At 34.3% G+C, this 18,940-nt stretch overlaps 1 protein-coding gene across 2 annotated transcripts in view; it reads right to left on the reverse strand.

The window, feature by feature from the left end:
* Positions 1 to 788: 788 nt before the first annotated feature.
* Rbm41 (RNA binding motif protein 41) overlaps positions 789 to 18,940 on the reverse strand; it is a 45,330-nt gene continuing 27,178 nt past the window's right edge. Inside the window, exons 5-7 of one of the 2 annotated variants that reach the window (XM_051141267.1) lie at positions 13,591 to 13,994; positions 2,356 to 2,503; positions 789 to 1,014 (exon numbers count right to left, since the gene is read on the reverse strand). In XM_051141267.1, coding sequence (XP_050997224.1) covers positions 848 to 1,014; positions 2,356 to 2,503; positions 13,591 to 13,994 — 719 coding nt within the window. In that variant the 3' untranslated portion in view covers positions 789 to 847. Of the gene's footprint in view, positions 1,015 to 2,355; positions 2,504 to 13,590; positions 14,046 to 18,940 lie in introns of both variants that reach the window. The other variant, XM_051141268.1, reaches the window with a different exon arrangement.

The raw sequence follows: 18,940 nt of genomic DNA on the forward strand, positions 1-18,940 counted from the left end.
TTTAATATATATTAGTGGGTACTCCATGGTTAATGTCTATTGTTTTGAATTCAGTAGTATCAAGAGATTAACAATATTTGGGCTTAAAAGATGTCAGAAAAAAAACATACATTTTGAGACTCTGAAAACTCAGTGTGGAAGGAACCATTAAATATGTTGATAAACTTATAAATCTACCTACTAAAACTACTGAAAGTTCTGACAAAACACAGTGAGTTCTAGTAAATAAATAATTTAACACTGGATTAGTTTTAAAACTTTGTATACAGGAAAGGAGTCCTAGAAAGTGTTATCTCTAGGACTAAACACTGAAAACTGGAAAAATGTTAATGAATTTTCAGAACCTTCAGGAACAATCCTATGTAATATATCCTGAGAATTAAAGGTTTTCATATGACCATAATACTCAGGGTATTATCTGTCCTATATAGTGTTTGATATATTTATTATCTTTAATACTCAGGATAATGTCAGTTTAATATAATCTTTTCTATAATATACAGTATTTAATTATAGAAAATATTTTTATTAATTTTCTCCAAATGCTAAGAGCCATTGTCCTAATTACTGTCTTTCTAATATTTCCTCTTCAATTTTAAACAAATCTCTCTCTCTCTCTCTCTCTTTCTCTCTCTCTCTCTCTCTATATATATATATATATATATATATATACACATACATACATACATATATATGTGTGTGTGTGTGTATCTGTGTGTATATATATATATAAAAGATTATGATAAAAAAAGATCATCTGAGTGTGTATTTTATACATATACATATACACACTCAGATGATCTTTCTTTTATCATCTATGTATGTATGTGTGCGTTGATATGGATTTCTAGCTACCACTGATTTCTGTACTGCTATTTGTAGCAGATGTTATAAGGGAAGCACCCTGAACAGCTGACTCTTGCTTTTTCTTCTTTCCAAACTCTATCACCAATATTTTCCCATGGAGTTTATATCCATTTATTTGATGCAATGCTTGGCATGCTATGTCTTTATCTGGAAAAAAATAGGAAAAAATGCATCAAATTACATAAAGCTTAATCACTTATTTTATTACAAGTTTAATTAAGCTTATATTTAAATTTAATTGCAAGAATAAAAATCATACTGATGTTTGATATTTTCATCGTACCCACAATCCTCAACTTATGTATGTTAGCAAGATTAAATTAATGGGTAATAATAATGATGACAAAAGACCCTCAAAAAGTGTATTTGACTTAAGGATATATAAGAAATAAGGATACTCCCTATGTAGGGAGTATACTGAAAAAATATAAGTTAAACCTAACTACAATTATGCCTCTACCTTAGATATATTATAGATATGAGAAGCAAATACAAATAAAAGAAGTTACCACATTATTGAACACATTAGCTACTTTTTTTCTTTTGGAGAGAAAGCGGTTGTAGGAATCCTTACTGGGATAATGAACATTTCTTGCAGGTATTTAGAAAAATTATATATGAAAATATATAGTACATAGCAGGAATAGTCAACATGTGAGTTTCAGAGACTATATGTAAGAAATAAGGATGGAGTAGACTTTGGACTACAGTCTATGTTATTATAAGCAGACGATGCTGTCAGACTGAGATCATTTTGTCTCAGATATACTCCAAAGTTTCAAGTATGTACTGCACCTGTTGGGATTAGTGAACTAGCTCCAGATTAAAAAGTATAAAGCTGGGACTGAGGAGACAGCAATTAGCAAAATGCTTGCCATGCAGGCAATGAGGACTTGTGCTCAGGTATCCATATAAAATTCCAGGTATGTGAGTATGTATCTCTAACCCTAGAGGTAGGGAAGACTTCCGGTAGCTCATGGGCCGGCCAGCCAGCCCAGCCACATCAATGAGCTCTCAGTTCAGTGAGAACATTAAGGTGGAAGAGGAACTGAGGAAGACACTGTAGGGTAGCTTCTGACTGCCACATGATGCATACAGGTGCACACACACATGTGCAAATGACTTAATTAGCTTTACATCATTTACTCTTAGAGAAATTGGGTGTAAGACAAATATGTATTCTGATCACAATACCAACACATCAACTAAGAATAATTCTATTATTATATGCAATAGAAATAAATAGTACTGTCAGAAAAAAGAAAGTAAGTATTGGTAGGTTAGGAAGGAAATGACAAAAAATGGCAAAATGAAGACACCAAGGTAAGGTGGTTATATAGTATGCACAGAGAAGAGGAAGTAAGTATAGGACAGAGGACCTAGAAATACTGCAAATATATTTTCCTTCCTGGCCCCCTTCCATGTGCTAAGGCTGTAGCTCATGAACTGACGCTGCAATGGAGTGACTACCTAGGTGAAGTTACTTACTAGGAAAAGTGATGAAAGCCTGTCCCCTCATGCGTCCCGTCATCATCCGGAACTGAATTGGTGGTCCTTTTTTCTCTTGGAACCGAGCGAATAATGAGATAAGGTCCCTTTCTTTCACCCGAGGACTAAGGTTCTTCAGATATAGCACCTAATACAAATTGAAAAGTGACAGATATATCACAGAAGGAAAGCAACTTTTTCATCATGGCTTGAGTTACTTTCAGATAAAGATGGGAGACCAAATATTCATGTAATGCTATTCTCTCCAGAAAACTCTAAAACTACAAGGATCAAAACAACAAGGGAAAGAAGGTAATAGCAACAGTACTCTGGAAGATACAAAATAAATGCAAGAGTAGGCACTAAGCACACCAAAGAAGGCTCAATAGCAAACTCGTACGGTGGAAAATCCAAGGCCATATTCAATCTTCTTGAAAAGTCTTCAAAAGTCAGGTGTGGGCTAGGGAGGTGGCTCCCTGGGTATAAGTGCTTGCTGTACAAATATGAGGACCTGATTTTAAATCTCTGGTACCTATGTAAGAAGCTGAGTGGATCCCCAGAGTTTGCTGGCTAGTCAGTCAGTCTAGGCAGTTGGTGAATTCTGAACGCAGTGAGATTCTGTCTCAAAAAGTAAGGTGGCAAGCAATAGAGGAAGATATGTGATGTTGACTTCTGGTCTCTATGTATGTGCATGTACACACACACACACACACACACACACACACACACACACACACCACACACATACACGCACACACACACACACGTGACATTGACTTCTGGCCTCTATATACACAAAGATTTAAAAAGTCAGCACAATGGTGAGAACCTACATTTCTACCAACTAGGAAAACTGAATTGGGACAAGATTCCAGTCTGGGTAACAGTGACATCCTGTCTAAAAATTAAATAAATTATATCAAAAATAAAGGATGCAAGAAAGAAAGCATGCACAAACAGCTCAAGAATTGATAGCTTTGGGTGCATCCACACATAGATGTAATTAGATAAGGTTAAAATGAGGATGGTAAGTTTAAGGCAGTTGTAAATGGAATTAGATCTTTACCCCCTCCACAATCATAATACTGGGTAAGGGCAATTCACCAATCCTGGTAGAATATTGAAGGCTAATTGTCAGAAAATGTGGAATGTCATATATAGCTGAGGTTAAGAGTAGTGTTTTTGAAAGCAAGGAGGCTGAAAAATGTACACTAAATACCAGGAACCCTCACGATCTGACAACCACTCCTCTAGTAGAACACTGGTGGCTCTTTTCCCAGAAGCAGTCTCCTGTAGGGGAACTAAACTCCAAGACAGACAAAAATACTGACTTGGGGTAGGGGAATTCTCCAACAAACTATCCAGGCAGATCATCTGGTTTTGTTATTGTCATTTGGAGACAGAGTCTTCCCATATAACACAGGATGGCCTAGAACTCACAATTCTCCTGCCTCAGCCTCCTGGGTGGTGGAATTATAAAACATCACCTTGAATTCAAAGTACACAAAGGCCATGATCTCAGGGCTTCTAAACTACTTTACATTCCTTGCTCAGAAATAACAACAGGGATTATCAGGCACAGTAGAAAGGCTTCTAATATGTAGGCTAGAAAACAGGGGCAAAAAAGCAAATGATAGAAAACAGAGAACATGAAGAAAAAAATGAAAAATCAACAAAAAACAATTTGTGACCAATACTGTCAGGAAAATATCCTATCAATTAGTAATAGGATGCAATTGAAATTTTAATAGATCAAAATATTATTTCACTTACATATTATTAGCTTAAAGCGCCATTTTATTTATAGTAATCACAAAGAAAATACAGAGTGAAAAATGAAGGAAATGTCCACTGGCAAATGGATAAAGAAAAGGTAGCATATATATAGACTAGAATGTTATTTAATCTTTAAAAGGAAAAATCCTATTGTGAATGAGATTTTCTGGAAAGAAACCAGATCTTATGTTGAACCCTGTGAAAGGCTGAAAACTAATTAGAACTTCAGTGACCGTGGAGGGATTGGGATGATGCAGGACCAGGGCCTAATTATAATTGTCTTGGGCTATCTTTAGCCACCCCAACCAAATATCCATTCCTTCCCTACCTCTGTCTGATGTAACATATTTGTGATTATGAGGTGAAATTTTTTCAGGTGAAATATTTTTATATTAATGTTACATTCATAATGTTTTGGCTATTTGTATTTGGCAAGCTTGAAGAAAACATCTTTCCTATCTTGGTGAGTCTAAAATTCTGAATGTAAATCAATATCTATCATATCTAATCTTTATCAACTTAAAACATGTATCTAGACCTAAAAACATCTTAACCCCTAAATGACTAAGTTTAACTGTAAAACTAAACTATCTGGTCTTCAACCCTATCAGAGACATATATTAACAGATTACTAGCTTCCACCCACTGAAACGCTAAGAATGTCATCCGAGAACATATGAGGCCGAAAGCAGAGATATCTCCAAGCCCACCAATATATTTGAAAATACCTTGATTTATGATTTTCTTTGTTCTGTTATTTCACAAAACTGTTACCATGTTGCAACATGGATTATGGGGGTAATCTGAATCTATGTTACCAGTCCATAGACACTGATATTTGGCTCAATAATAAATTATCCCTTACTCTTTTTGAGGTAAAAGTTATATTTTTTCCATTAACACTATTATATGCTATGACAGATAAACTTTTAGTATATGTTAAATGACAGAAGGAAAAATATTACATTACTTTACTCAAACAGAGCATTTAAGTAGTCCAACTTCCTGAAGCTAAAAGTATAATGGTGGTAAGCTATTGAGGCTAGAAAGGGAAAATGAGGGGTTTGCTTGTCATGGAGGATGACAAAGCCCTATGAGCCTGTTTGTTAAATAACACCATGCTAAAGCCAACAACAGTGTTTTGGATACTTAAAGTTTTCTTAGGAAAGTAGATCCAATGTAATCTTTAAATAATACAAAAAGAATGGAAGAGGAAAAAAGAATTATTTTAAAATATTTTTAGCTAAAGCTAAAGAGTATAAACATTATTAAAATTACTAGGTACTAGAATCTTTAGCTTTAACACTTAACCACAGAAAGGAGTGTGAGACTTAAGAGTAGGCCCAATGCCCAGCAGTATATGACCCAAACGAAACTCAATGGTATTTCTGTCCCATATTTCTTTGGTTATTAAAAAAAAATCTTGATGGCCTTTTGCTTATATATTACAGTTTCTGACTTTGTGTTTTGTTTTGTTTTGTGTGGTGGTGGTGGTGGTAGTGGTGGTGGTGGTGTGTGTGTGCATGTTTCTTGTCTTTTCATTTCTTTCTTAAAATTCTGGGTTTGATTATTTGCCTGAGAGAGAGAGAGAGAGAGAGAGAGAGAGAGAGAGAGAGAGAGAGAGAGAGAGAGAGAGAGAGAGAGACAGAGGCGCCACAGTAGAATTGGATACTCAAAATATATTATATGAAAACATTATTTTTAATAAAAAATAAATTTAACAGGCTTACAAAAAAGAGTGTGAGAACAGATTCCAAGTTTCTCAGCAATTAAGAAAAGATCCACATTGACTTCCTTTTTGACAATATATTTTTATTTTTCAATATTTGAAAATATTTTATGTGTCTGAGAGTTTTGACTGCATGTAAGTCTATGCATCATGTACATGCACTGACTACAGAGACAAGAAGAGGGGACAAGAGCTCCTGGAGCTGGAGTTACAGATTGTTCACCATGTAGTTGCTGAGAATCAAATTTAGGTCCTCTAAAAGAACAGCCAGTGCTTGAACCATTAAGCCATTTCCCCAGCCCCATGATTAAAAAAAAATACTTTTTAAAATTAAAAAGGGCTTCTGTCCAAGAAGTTGTCTTTGAACTTTCTTGGTTCCACATTATCTGCTACAAAAATATGTACATATACCTCTATGTACAGATATATGTACCCGTATCTCTACAACATACACCAGGAGAGAACTGGGAGGCCCTAAAACAGGATAAACATGCTTAAGAAAAGAAAAATTAATCTCCTGCTATCACTGTGTATGTAATAAGTAGTTTTGCCTGCACAGTCTGAACTTTATATAGTTTGTATTCTCTGCACTCATTCTTAGCCCTTTTTAAAAGCCTTGTAAATTTGACTTTAGCTTTACAACAATTTCAGATGTAAAGAAAATGGAGATTAAGTATAATGTCCTTATGCTGCATATCTAGTTTCTGACTTAATATCTTACATTCATTAAAATTAATAAACTGCTGTTGTTGCATTGTTAACAGGAGTCTTTATTTATTTTCCTTAGTTGCTACCTGATGTTATTTTTCTGTTTAAGACATTATCTAGGTTATTGTATTTCTTTTAGTTGTCATGTAACTTTAAGCTCCTTTTGCCAATTTCTTTTTTTTTTTTTTTTTAAAGATTATCCTCATTTTTCACGCTCTGGAAAATTTTAGGAATAGTGGTCAGATTTTTCTATAGGATACCCTGATACTAGAATTTTGCTATTGTTTTTCTTAACATTAGACTAGAGTGATGAGTTACTGGAAAGAAAACTACATCAGAAAATTCAGTTTTGGTCACACTGTATCAAGCAGAAATGCTAAGGTCAATGATTTACGACTGGTGATACTGGTTTCCATCACCTGGCTGAGGTAGTATTGGTCAGAGTTCTCCAGTACTTGCTTGTTTTCCTTTCCATATCGTCCTCTTGGGAAACAAGTCAACACAAGCCACTCACAACTAATCACCAGAAAATGACATTCCTAAGATTCATCGCTTCTCTCCTTACTTCCTCAAGTTTTTAATTCTTAGCAGTGGTATACAGACAGGGATATTCTATATTTTGAATCACTATTCAAAGTTAATTTGTTTAGCTTGTTGCAGAGATAGTTGTACCTTTGATTATTGGAGCTCTCCTTCAGTGCCTGTGTTTTATGCTGTTATTTTACTTTGGGCACAGAAAGATGTACAAGGCTAATAATCTTGTATATTTCCTGCCTGAGTAATAGGAACAGCCATTTATTTCTCCAGAAATCTCATTACATTTAGTAGAGAATGGTATTGGAAGCAATCCATCCTGAGCAAGAGCAAGTTTGTTTCATTGGAGCTTGTGCAACTCAAAGAGGAAAAATATGTTCATATTAACCTGTGTTTAAACACAGATAAATACTTCTACATGTAAACTACCTGTGTCTCCGTTAAGTTAAATATGAATCCACAGTGATGCTCCCAAATTTAAGCTATGACCACGTGGATCATTTTAACTCTCTCCCTTTACTTATCTACAAATTCCAACTTAGCTTTTACTATCTGCCAACCATTTCCTTAATGATGCATGTACAGCAGCATCAGTACTGTTAACCAGGGGACACAACCTTAGTAACCAGAGTGTGGTGCTGATGTGCAGTTCCCCTTTACTGTTAATCTTGTGGACTGCACACTTTCAAAGCCACTTAGGTCAGTACCCTTTCTCCTATCCATTTAGTGAGATTGTCTTATATATTTGTAGTGCAGTAAGCTTCTCTTTTCACAACCTTTATTCTTTCCTGAAAGTCTCTAATCACTTAAATGATTTTTAAATATTTGCACACATGAAGAATCTCTTCAAGGCTGTCAAATACAAATAGCCAAAACACTAAGAATGTAACATTTATGTAATTCCTGATTGTGCCATGGTTCTTGTTATAGGTAATGTATATTATATATGTGTAATAATATAAATGTATATGTAAAAAAATTTAAAAAAGAAAGAAAAGAATCTCGTTATACTATGTAGTTTTATATATTTTGTCAAATGTACAGCTTGCTTTCAGCATTTCAGTATCATGTAGAATAATTTTATTCTCCAAAAAATGCTCTATGCTCACTTATTCTCTCCTTTCCCCCAAACTTTGGGTACTCAACTACCACCTTGATGCCTCTCATTCTGAGCTTTTCAGAATACTGCAGAATGAAATAATACAATGTTTTATTTTCATAGTATCATCTTTTATTTACTAATAAGCATCTAAAGTTTGTGTATCTCTTTATATTTTTGATAGCTCAAACTTCTTTATTGCTAAATTATATTTTATTGCATCCATCTGCCTACTTGATCTATTTGGAGGACATTTTGGTAGGTTCTAATTTTTTTTTTTTGGCAATTCTGGGTGAAGTCATTACAAACATTCACATTACACACACACACACACACACACACACACACACACACACACACGAACACACATGGTTTTCAAACAGTTGAACAAATATCTGGATCACAGGGTAAAACAATATTTTACTTTGTTTAAGAGACTTTCAAACTGGCTTCTAAAGAGATTGTAGCATTTTAAACTTCCACCTGCAATGACTTGTTGCTCTACATCCATAATGGCACTTGGTATTGTCACTTTTATTGTGGATTTTAGTCATTTTAGTAGGTGTTTAATGGTATCTCGTTTCATTTTGCAATTCCTTGATAACAAGTAATGATAAGATTCAATTCATAGGTTTGTCACATTATGATCTTCTTTGATGAAGCATCTAGTCTTTCACTTTGATGTTGAACTGTTCATTTTTATCACTGTCAAGTTTTAGGAGTTCATTATATATTCTAGCTATAAGCCGTTTGTTAGATATACATGTGCTTTGAACTATTTTTTCTAATCTATGGTGTATCTTCTGCATATTTTTAACATGTCTCTCAGAAAAGTTTGTAATTTGAACAAAGTATAATTTATCCTTTTTAAAAATATAAATTGTGCTTTAGGTAAATATATGGAGACAAAGCCATTTAGATTTTCTTCTAAATGTTGTGGAGTAGTGCTTTTATCCATGGATCTATGATACGTTTTCAAATAGTTTTTATGGTAGAGGAAAAGTTTGTGTCTGGTTTTGAATGTGTATATTCAGTTGTTCTCATACCATTTGGAGAAAAGACTATCATTTCTGCATTGATTTATCTTTGTCAAAGTCCAATTGAGTATATCTGTGTAGACCTAATTCTGAAGCTTCTGCTCCGCTCCACTAACCCATTTGTCTTTCTCTCCACCAGTGCCACACTATACCACATTATAGTTAAGTCCTGTACCTAGGTAGTATCTGTTGCAATGCTGTTCTTCAGTATTGTGTGGGACATTCCAGAAAATGTCTCTTTCCATATAAACTTAGAATCTGTTTGTTAATATCCACAAATAGCTTGTCAGGTTTTCTAGGGGGAAGATTGTGTGAACTCTACAGACCAATTTGGAAAAACATGATATTTTTAACAACATTCAACTTTCAATCAATGAATCCAAAGTTTCTCTGCATTTACTACCTTTTGTTTTTTTCATTAAAGTTTCAGCCCTCCTATACACAGATTCCACGTTTTGTAAAATTATATTTACATATTTTATTTTTTCTTTTTTCATACTAAACATCTTCAAACTAAAAATCTGAATTATTTATTTCCTATATATAGGTAGAAAAACTGACTTTTTATACATAAGGCTTGTATGATCCAAACTATACTTACTTAATAGTTCTAGTTTGCTTGATTTTTTTTGTTGATTACTTGGGATTTTTAACAAAATTACCTGTGAACAGTATGCTTTCTCTTCCTAATCCATGAACTTTCAATTTCCTTTCTTTTTCTTAATACACTGGTCAATACTTCTAGTACACTGTCAAAAAGGAGTGGGTAAAAGAGATATTCTTATTTTGTTCTGGACCACAGAGGAGAGTATGTATTTTCTTCTATTAGGTATGATACACGGTATAGTAGCTATTTGTCACTAACAAAAAGATGTTCTCTGTTCAAAGCGCACTGAATTTTGAAACATGAATGAATGTTAAGGCATTTTTCAAATGCTTTTCCCACATCACACGAAACAAACACACAACTTTTCTTATTTAGTCTATTGATATGGTAGACTACATTGATCTCCAAATATTGAATAAGCTTTGGATATGTATTGATAACGATGTATAATTATTTCCATACATTACTAAATTTCATTTGCTAATATTTTGAGTTTTAAATAAACACACTCAAGAAAACATATTAATTAAATATATATTAATAAATTAATATTATTAATTACATATTAATACATATTAATAAATTACTTACATATTAATAAACAGTAATAACATATTACAGCATAATATGAGAACATATTAATTAAAGCATGTGTTAATTACATAATATTTGAGAAATTGTTACTTTGCTTCAACTGTTTTGAAAGGGTAGGTTGTCTGGCTAGACTTCTAGGTGGGTAGGGTTCTTTTCTACATATAAATATTTCAATCCATTCTCTTCTTGTTCGTATAGCCTTGTGATGTAATTATCTTTGATCCTATACAAAACATTCCTTTTTTCTTTGTCTTGTCTTTCTATAATTTGACTATGTTATGGTTACGTTTCATTTTTGGTATTCATCTTGCTTAATGTTCTCCGAGATTCCTGGCTATATGGCTAGAAATCTGCAAATAATTTTAGAAAATACTCAGAAATTAGTAGTCCAAATAACTCTCTTCTTGGTTCTTGTTCTCACACATCGCGCACACACACACACAGACTCACACACCCACACACACACACACACACACACACACACACATACACACACACACACTTAAAAATAAAAATAAGTCTTTAAAAATGAAAAATAAACCTTATAAACAAATACAGAAAACAAAAATATCAAATGATGGGCAAAGAAACAGAAAGTTACCTCACAGATGGTAAGAGAATGGCTAATAAATATAAAAATACATGTATATCTTCACTAGAAACAAGGAGTATGCAAATTTAAAAAGAAATTACCTTTCCAAACTATTAGGTAAAGTAAAAAGTCTACTATAAAGTCTTGGCAAAGATATGAGGGGAATCTCTGCAATACAGCTTATTAGTTGTGCAGTGTGGCATTTTTAATTTAATTTAATTGATCAATTGATTGGCTAATTAATTAAATGCTTTTAATCCTAGTTCCCCAGAGGCAGAGCAGACAGATATCTATGAGTTCAAGGCCAGCCTGGTCTACAGAGCAAGTTCCAGGTGCAAGTAGCCAGGGCTACAAACCTTGTCTCAAAACAAACAAAACAAAACAAAACAAAAAAAAAAAAAAAAAAAAAAACCAAAAAAAAAAAAAAAAAAAAAAAGAGGAAGAGGAGGAAAATACAAATATCCTGTATCACATTAATTTCATTCCTAGGTATGCAACCTAGAGTAGCAATTCTTGAAATTCTGCTCTTTGACCAATACTGTCAGCATTCCCTGGGAATATGTTGGAAATATAATTTTTCATAACCTTCTCCAGATCCACTAAATCAAAAATCTGGTGGTGAAGCCCAGCAATCTGTGTTTTAATAACTCCTTCAGGTGATTTTCATGTATACTGAAGTGTGAGACACAATCAAGAGTGATATATTTCCCAGTATTTTGCCTGAGATCTACAAAAGAACTGCATTCAATACCAGGGCCCACATATAATATTTTTTCATCGTACTCTCTCACATATATGCATGCACAAAATATAAACGTTTTCAGAAACAGTTATTTATTATGTGGAATACAATTGTATGGGATACACTTTGACCTGTTATTCTATTCTTCCAATTCATTTACTTAAAAATAAACCCTGCTGGTGTGAACTATGAATTGCAACTTAAGTTTGAAAAATATTGTCTAGGAGGAATGTCTGTACATAGGCAGGAAGAGATGTGCCTGGCAAATACAGCCTAGAATCTCAATTATTTGAGGCCAAGGCAGGAAGATCACAGGTTCATGCTTTCTTAGGCTACAAGTAAATTTAATATTAGCTCATGCAATTAGTGAAATTCTGTCTCAACATAATATTTAAGAAAGAAGTCTATGGATATAGCTCAGTGGCAGAGAGTGTGCCTAGTATTCACAAGGGTTTAGCTACAGTACTAAAAAAAAGATATGCACAAAAATGTTTGTCACAGCTTCATCTGTACTAGTCAAATAATTATCTATTTGATTGAACAAATAAATTATAGCATACTTCTATAATGGAATACTAAATAAGTCCTTGTAACATTAGACATAAAATTTTAAAATATTGAGTATACTGAGCCAAAACAGAAACAGAAAACATATGTAGAGTATGACATTATCTATATAGTTTTAAAATGTATAAAACTGTATTTATAAATAGCTATGAATATTTATGAATAGCTAAGATGTACCTTGGGTTAAGACAGGGTCATATCTTGATAAATCTGTTGTAACTTAGAAATATCCTAAGTTGGAAATGCACTTAATATATGTAATCTATGGAACACTGCAGCTTAGCAACCGAGTACTCTAGAGTGTTAGTGGTTTCCCTCACTACACGATATATATATATATATCTGTGCTGCTCAGAATCTCAATAAAGTATCATAGCACCACAATGCATATTGCTGGCTTGACAAAAATAAAAATAAAAATTCAGAACCTAGAGTATAGGTTCTCCTGAATGAATATTTTCTCAAGCAATCATAATGTAAAGGAAAGTAAATTTAGCTATCATTAGTTAAGGAGAGCTGAATACAGTTTTAGGTAGTAAATATACAAAAGTACCCACAGGAACAGAACTAGCAAATTCAAATGAGTGGTTAAACCTGGAAAGAAGAAAGAATGGGATAGATGAATATGTGAAAATTTTCAGGTATATTGATAATGCTTTACTAATTTTTAAAACTCAGCAAATATGAAAAATTATTAAATCTTTGTAAACATGGCTAGCTAAGTATACAGATATTCCTTAATTTATTCATGAAATATTTAGTAACAGCTCATGACAAAAAGTAGGGCTACCTACCCTTGGGACAGGAATAATATAACAGAAAGTCACTCAAAGTACTTCAGTTTCCCTCCATCCATTTTTAAATAAGGGAACGTTGTTACTATTTTGATTCTGTATCCTTAAACTAGACAAAGATTAAGGCTTTAAGGATTGTGCTGTTAATGCTACCCACAACAAGGTGGTTGTTTTTCCTATAATTCAGAGCTTCTAGTACGTATGAGCTAAATCTCATCAGGATGTTTTTAAAAATCTGAGGGGACTTTAGAACCCAAGAAAGGCACACAGAACATGGTAGGAAATAGGCTACTTAAATAGTATGCAGAAAATAATGGTTCAGATCTAAAACAAACAGAATCAGTATACCTATGTCAGACTGTTTGGCAAAATCAAAGGTAAATTTAAAATGCTATGTTAGGTAGAGGTAAATAAAAGTGAAAACAACCCATGTTGTTTTCTTGATTTGGCCTATACCTTGTTTGGTTCCCCTGGATTATATGAAGAAAACATAGGAATGTTTCGGATCTCCTCCTCTGACAAACGATTTCTCTGGATCTCATCTTCTGGGATAAATTCTATTGGTTGCGTCAGCTTCTTAGGCCCAGTCCAACATTGCTCAGGTGGAAAATCAATAACTTTTGCCACATGGAGACTGGGGCCTTTACCCTGTGCTGCCTGTTTTCCCTTGTCTTGGAGTAGTGATGTGTTCTCAGCTGTGCCACTATCACCCACTGATGTAGCTGAGGGCAGTGAGTGGGAAGCAAAGGGTTCACCTCTCATAAGTTGGAACTCTTCAAGACGTTTTTTCATTATAGTCTCGTGGTAAAAACTTTCCAGGTTGTTCATGGGATCACCTTTGTTCTTCTTTGGGGGTTCATCTGGATCAAGACAAAGAGATACGGAAGTTCTACAAAGCCTCCCCAGTAAACCTTTAAAATTAATAAAAATTAAACTCTGGATCTCAGATACAGAAATTCTTTTAGAAAAGGTCTTTATGTAGCAAATACATATGTGTTTGTGTGTGTGTGTGTGTGTGTGTGTGTGTGTGTGTGTGTGAGCATGTGCAGCACACCCATGAGTGTGCATGTGTAGTGTATCTTACAACTGTGCATCTCTAGCAAGGCCAGTACATGGCAAAGTAAGTAAGGCACCCAGAAACCTCAAGCTCATGCAATTATACGTACCTCTAGCTCACAAGGTATTTGAAGAACAGAACCAGGATGGCATTTTCATACTTATGAACTTAGTAATTCCTATGTATTACTTAACTCCAAGGTTATATTTGAATTACCTTGATTAGTTCAGTGATTTTTTTTTAATTCAGTGATTTTTAAATGTTTATTTAATCAAAATCTAAATCCATTTTGGGCTACTATGGCTTTTATATAATTTTTCTGTCCCATCCCTTCATCAACTTTTCTCCTCTGTCCATTGATATTATAGAACCATTATCTATTCTATGAACAACTAGATTTAATGAAGTGTTTTCTTATAATTTCTTAATTTCTTGACAGTTAAATCTAGCCTAACATGGTAGCCATTGGTCACTTGTACTTACTTTTTTTTAAAAATCAATTTGGGTCAAATTAATGCATTTCAAATTCCCAACATATATAAAATTGCTCTTAGATACCAGATTATCCAGAATGATAAAAAGCATTTACAATATTCTAAAAGCTGCATTAAACATGGTTTCTGTAAAGACTTAATTAGATCCATGTAAAAATTTTCATATATAGTTGTGTATTTCCTATTGTGCCATATTCAAAGGCACATACTGTTTACTGGGCACATTTTTAGTGATGCTGAAATTAATCAGTGAACTTAAGTGGTGTTTGTCATATCTCTCAATTATTATGTACTCTCATTCAATTTTTACCTAATGATCTTTATGTCCATTGGTGATTACTGTTTAGATTTACTAACTTACTATAAATTTCAAAATGGGGCTTCCCTGACTCTTATTTCCTTTTTTATTTTAATCTAAAATCATAATAATCAACTCTTTAGTTTTCCTGAATATAGTTTATATAAGAAAAGCAGCCAGGCATGGTGGCACACACCTTTAATCGGAGCACTCAGGGAGGCAGAGGCAGGCAGATCGCTGTGAGCTTGAGGCCAGCCTGGTCTACAAAGCAAGTTTCAGGACAGTCACAGCTATATAGAGAAACCCTGTCTTGAAAACAACAACAACAACAACCAACAACAAAGAACAAAAAAGGCAGGATAAATGCTTGAAACTCTATCTCTTCTTCATTATTTATGAGTAAGGAAATACTAGTTTAGAAATACCTAATGGTGACCAGTGGCTATTTTTCAGTATAATTATGAAATCATGTATTTTTATATAATGCAGGTTTTTCAGTTAAATATGTTGATTATTTGTAGCAGTGGACAAACTGTCCCACTTAGGACTCATAGGTGTCCCAAGCTTGTCTTGCACATTTTCTAACTTGAACCTGGACTTGAACAATGATCCCTAATTCCTTTTAAAGAAAAGTACTTGGAAACTACTGTTGTTTGGCGTGTTCATTGCTGTTGCTCCGAAACCTTTGCAGTAGACAAAGCTGGGATATTTTATAGGAAAAAATAGATCTTAAATTTATACAGCATTTCCAATTCAAATTTAATATGACAAGGTTAGTTTTGAAACTCTGATTTTAGACGTATATCTTTTTTAATTTTGTTTGTTTGGAGGGTTGTTTTGTGCTATTTGCCTTCTAGGTAAGTACTCTACCACTGAGCTCTATTTCTAGTTCCTCAGACCCTAATAATATTATCAAAGAGCTTTATTGGCTTTCTCTAACAATATACTCACATAATTGAAAATTTCACAAGCAATACTAACAACAATAAATATACAAAACAAATTAAAACAAAAAACCAAAATAAAATACTAACAAAATAACAATAAAAATGATTGAATATAATTTTATATTTATACAGTCCTTAGAGTATATGTTGTTAGTAATAGACATGTGTTACTTTAACGTCACTTCAATAATTATTTTGTGTTGTTATGCTACCAACTATGATTATCATTTGTTTTGGGTTTTTTTGCTTCAAGTTGTTTTTAATTTTACAGATTTATTATCTCTTGAGTTCTGTGTGCATATGATTCTGTGGAATGAATCCAGGGCTTAGTGCATGCTAAGCAAGCACTCCACACTGAAGTATATCCCCCAGCCCTTCTCCATTTTTGATGAAAGCTTTTATCTCACCTGTAATCACACAAACATCTATATGGCTCTAAAGTGAAAAGGGTTATAGAGTACCTTCGTGGAAGTAGCATTCCATCTCCCTGATCCCTTCACTTCATTCCTGCCCTTCCCCATAAGTACTATTTCTTATTAAGTTTGACTTATGGTTCCAGGATTTCCTCTTTTTAAAAACTGAAATGCATTAATTATATCCTTTTTATATAAATACTGGTCTGAAACTTGCTTTTTTGGATTTAATAATATATTCAATAAATAATTCCATATTAATGTAAAAATCTATTTTTTTTGCCTTCTTACAGTTACACAATACTTCACTGTGTGTATATATACAATAGTTATTCAGATACTTTCCTACTAAAAAACACTAAAATATGGTCTTATACCCAGTCTTATGCTGTTTTGAACCATGTCCTAAAAATTAGCTTTGTGTGCATGTCTGTGCGCATGCATGCATGCGTGCGCGTGCGCGCACCCACACACACACATACACACACAAACACACACACAATTTGGTATTTTTCAAGCATTTCTTTAAATAAATTCTATGAAGTGAAATTGCTGAGACAAAGAGTAAATGTACATAGTTTTCATATGTAAATTTCCCCTGGTAGGAGTTGTACTATGTCTGTATTTCTACCAGCAATGTATAAGAGTATTTACCTCTTAAGATACAAAAAGTGAACTCAAGAAAAAAAGAGCCATGGACTGAAAGCAAAGGGGAAATACATGGAAGAGGATGCAAGAGGAAGGGGAGGGGGAAATATATAATTATATTTTCATTTCAAAACTGAAATGTATATTTAAAGGGCACATAAGGTGTAATCATTAAGGAAATGACTGCCCAATATAGCTGCAGAAAAATAAAGAATTCCCGATCATCAAAAGTGTTTTTAAAATGTGCCAAAAAATCGCTCAGTGGGTAAAGGCACTTGCCACAAAACCCGATGACCTGAGTTCCATCTCTGGGGTCCACGTGTGGAAAGAGAGAACTAAAGTTATCCTGTGACTTCTACACACATGCCATGGCACAAGACACCCAAAAATAGAAGTAAGAAAGTTGTAAATAGATAGAAAAACCATGGGATAAGATATTTACTATATGGACAATTGTTAAAGAGCATGTATACTGAATTTATGAAATTCTATATATATCTGTAAGAAACAGATGTGGGCAACCAAGGGGAAAATGAGCAAAAGATTGGAGAATCTTCCATAAAAGAGGAAAAATACATAACTAATAGATACATTAACAGTGGTGGATCACATTAGAGTTCGGTGAAATGCAACTCAGATAAGGAGTGAGATCCCTTGGGAAAAAAATCTGATGTTTGAAAATCAATAAAATATCTGGGCGTGGTGGCGCACACCTGTAATCCCAGCCCTCGAGAAGGCAGAGGCAGGTAGATCTCTGTGAGTTCAAGGCCAGCCTGGTCTACAAAGCGAGTCCAGGACAGCCAAGGCTACACAGAGAAACCCTGTCTTAAAAAAAATAGTAGTAGTAATAGTAGTAGTAGTAGTAGTAGTAGAAGAAGAAGAAGAAGAAGAAGAAGAAGAAGAAGAAGAAGAAGAAGAAGAAGAAGATGATGATTTACAACGAGGCTGCAGAACTACTGTTATTCTATGAGCATTCTAAATTACATACTCAAAAATACTTATTCAGGAGGGCCTACACAAACTACTGTACCAACCAAGGACAATGCATGCAGTAAATCTAGACCCCCTATTCAGATCTAGCCAAGGGACAGCACATTCTCCACAGTTGTGTGGAGAGCTAGGACTGACTCTGACATGAACTCTGGTCCCCCTATTTCACGACTTCTCCTTGGTAGGGAGGAATGGTGGCACTAAGAGGAAGGGCAAGCAGGCTATCCAGATGAGAACTGATAGGCTGTGGGCATATGGTGGGGGAGGGAGTCCCCTTCTGTCACAGGCCTAGGGGAGGGAACTAGGGTGAAAGAGGGAGGGAGGGGGGAACAGGAAGATACAAGTGAGGGGATAACAATCAAGATGTAATCTGAATAAATATTTAAATAAAAAATAAAAATACTTATTCAATGACCATCATGGAGAGATCAATAAGCAGAGACCCTAGGAACTGAAAGATGGGAGGAACCAGGTGGGGTGGCACAAATTTTTAATCCCAGCACTCAGGAATCAGAGGAACACAGAACTCTGTGAGTCTGAGGCCAGCCTGATTTATATAGTGAGTCTCAGACCAGACAAGGCTACAGAATGAGATCCTATCTCAACAAAACAAAACAGAACAGTCAGGAAAAAAAAAGTTGGTGGATAACACTTAATGATTTTTTCCCTAAAAAATACATCATAATGAATAGCTATGAAAAAACATGCAGTGAAAAAGACAAGAAGATATTCTTTCCCCAACTCCAAGCACATCAGCCTGGAGAGAGAATTAAGGCCAGGCCCTGCCATAGTGACACCTCGTGCATGCTTCTTCCTGTAGGCTAGTACCTGTGGACTGCAGCATGAGAACTCCATTTGGTTGAGGTAGACGCTATTCCCAAAGCCCTTCCTCCAATCTCAGGAGGCACAGTAAAAAGCTGGACTCTATCTGTCCACATGAAAATTGCACAGAGCTTTGT

Source organism: Acomys russatus, chromosome X, assembly GCF_903995435.1.
Source record: "Acomys russatus chromosome X, mAcoRus1.1, whole genome shotgun sequence".
Taxonomy (NCBI): domain Eukaryota; kingdom Metazoa; phylum Chordata; class Mammalia; order Rodentia; family Muridae; genus Acomys; species Acomys russatus.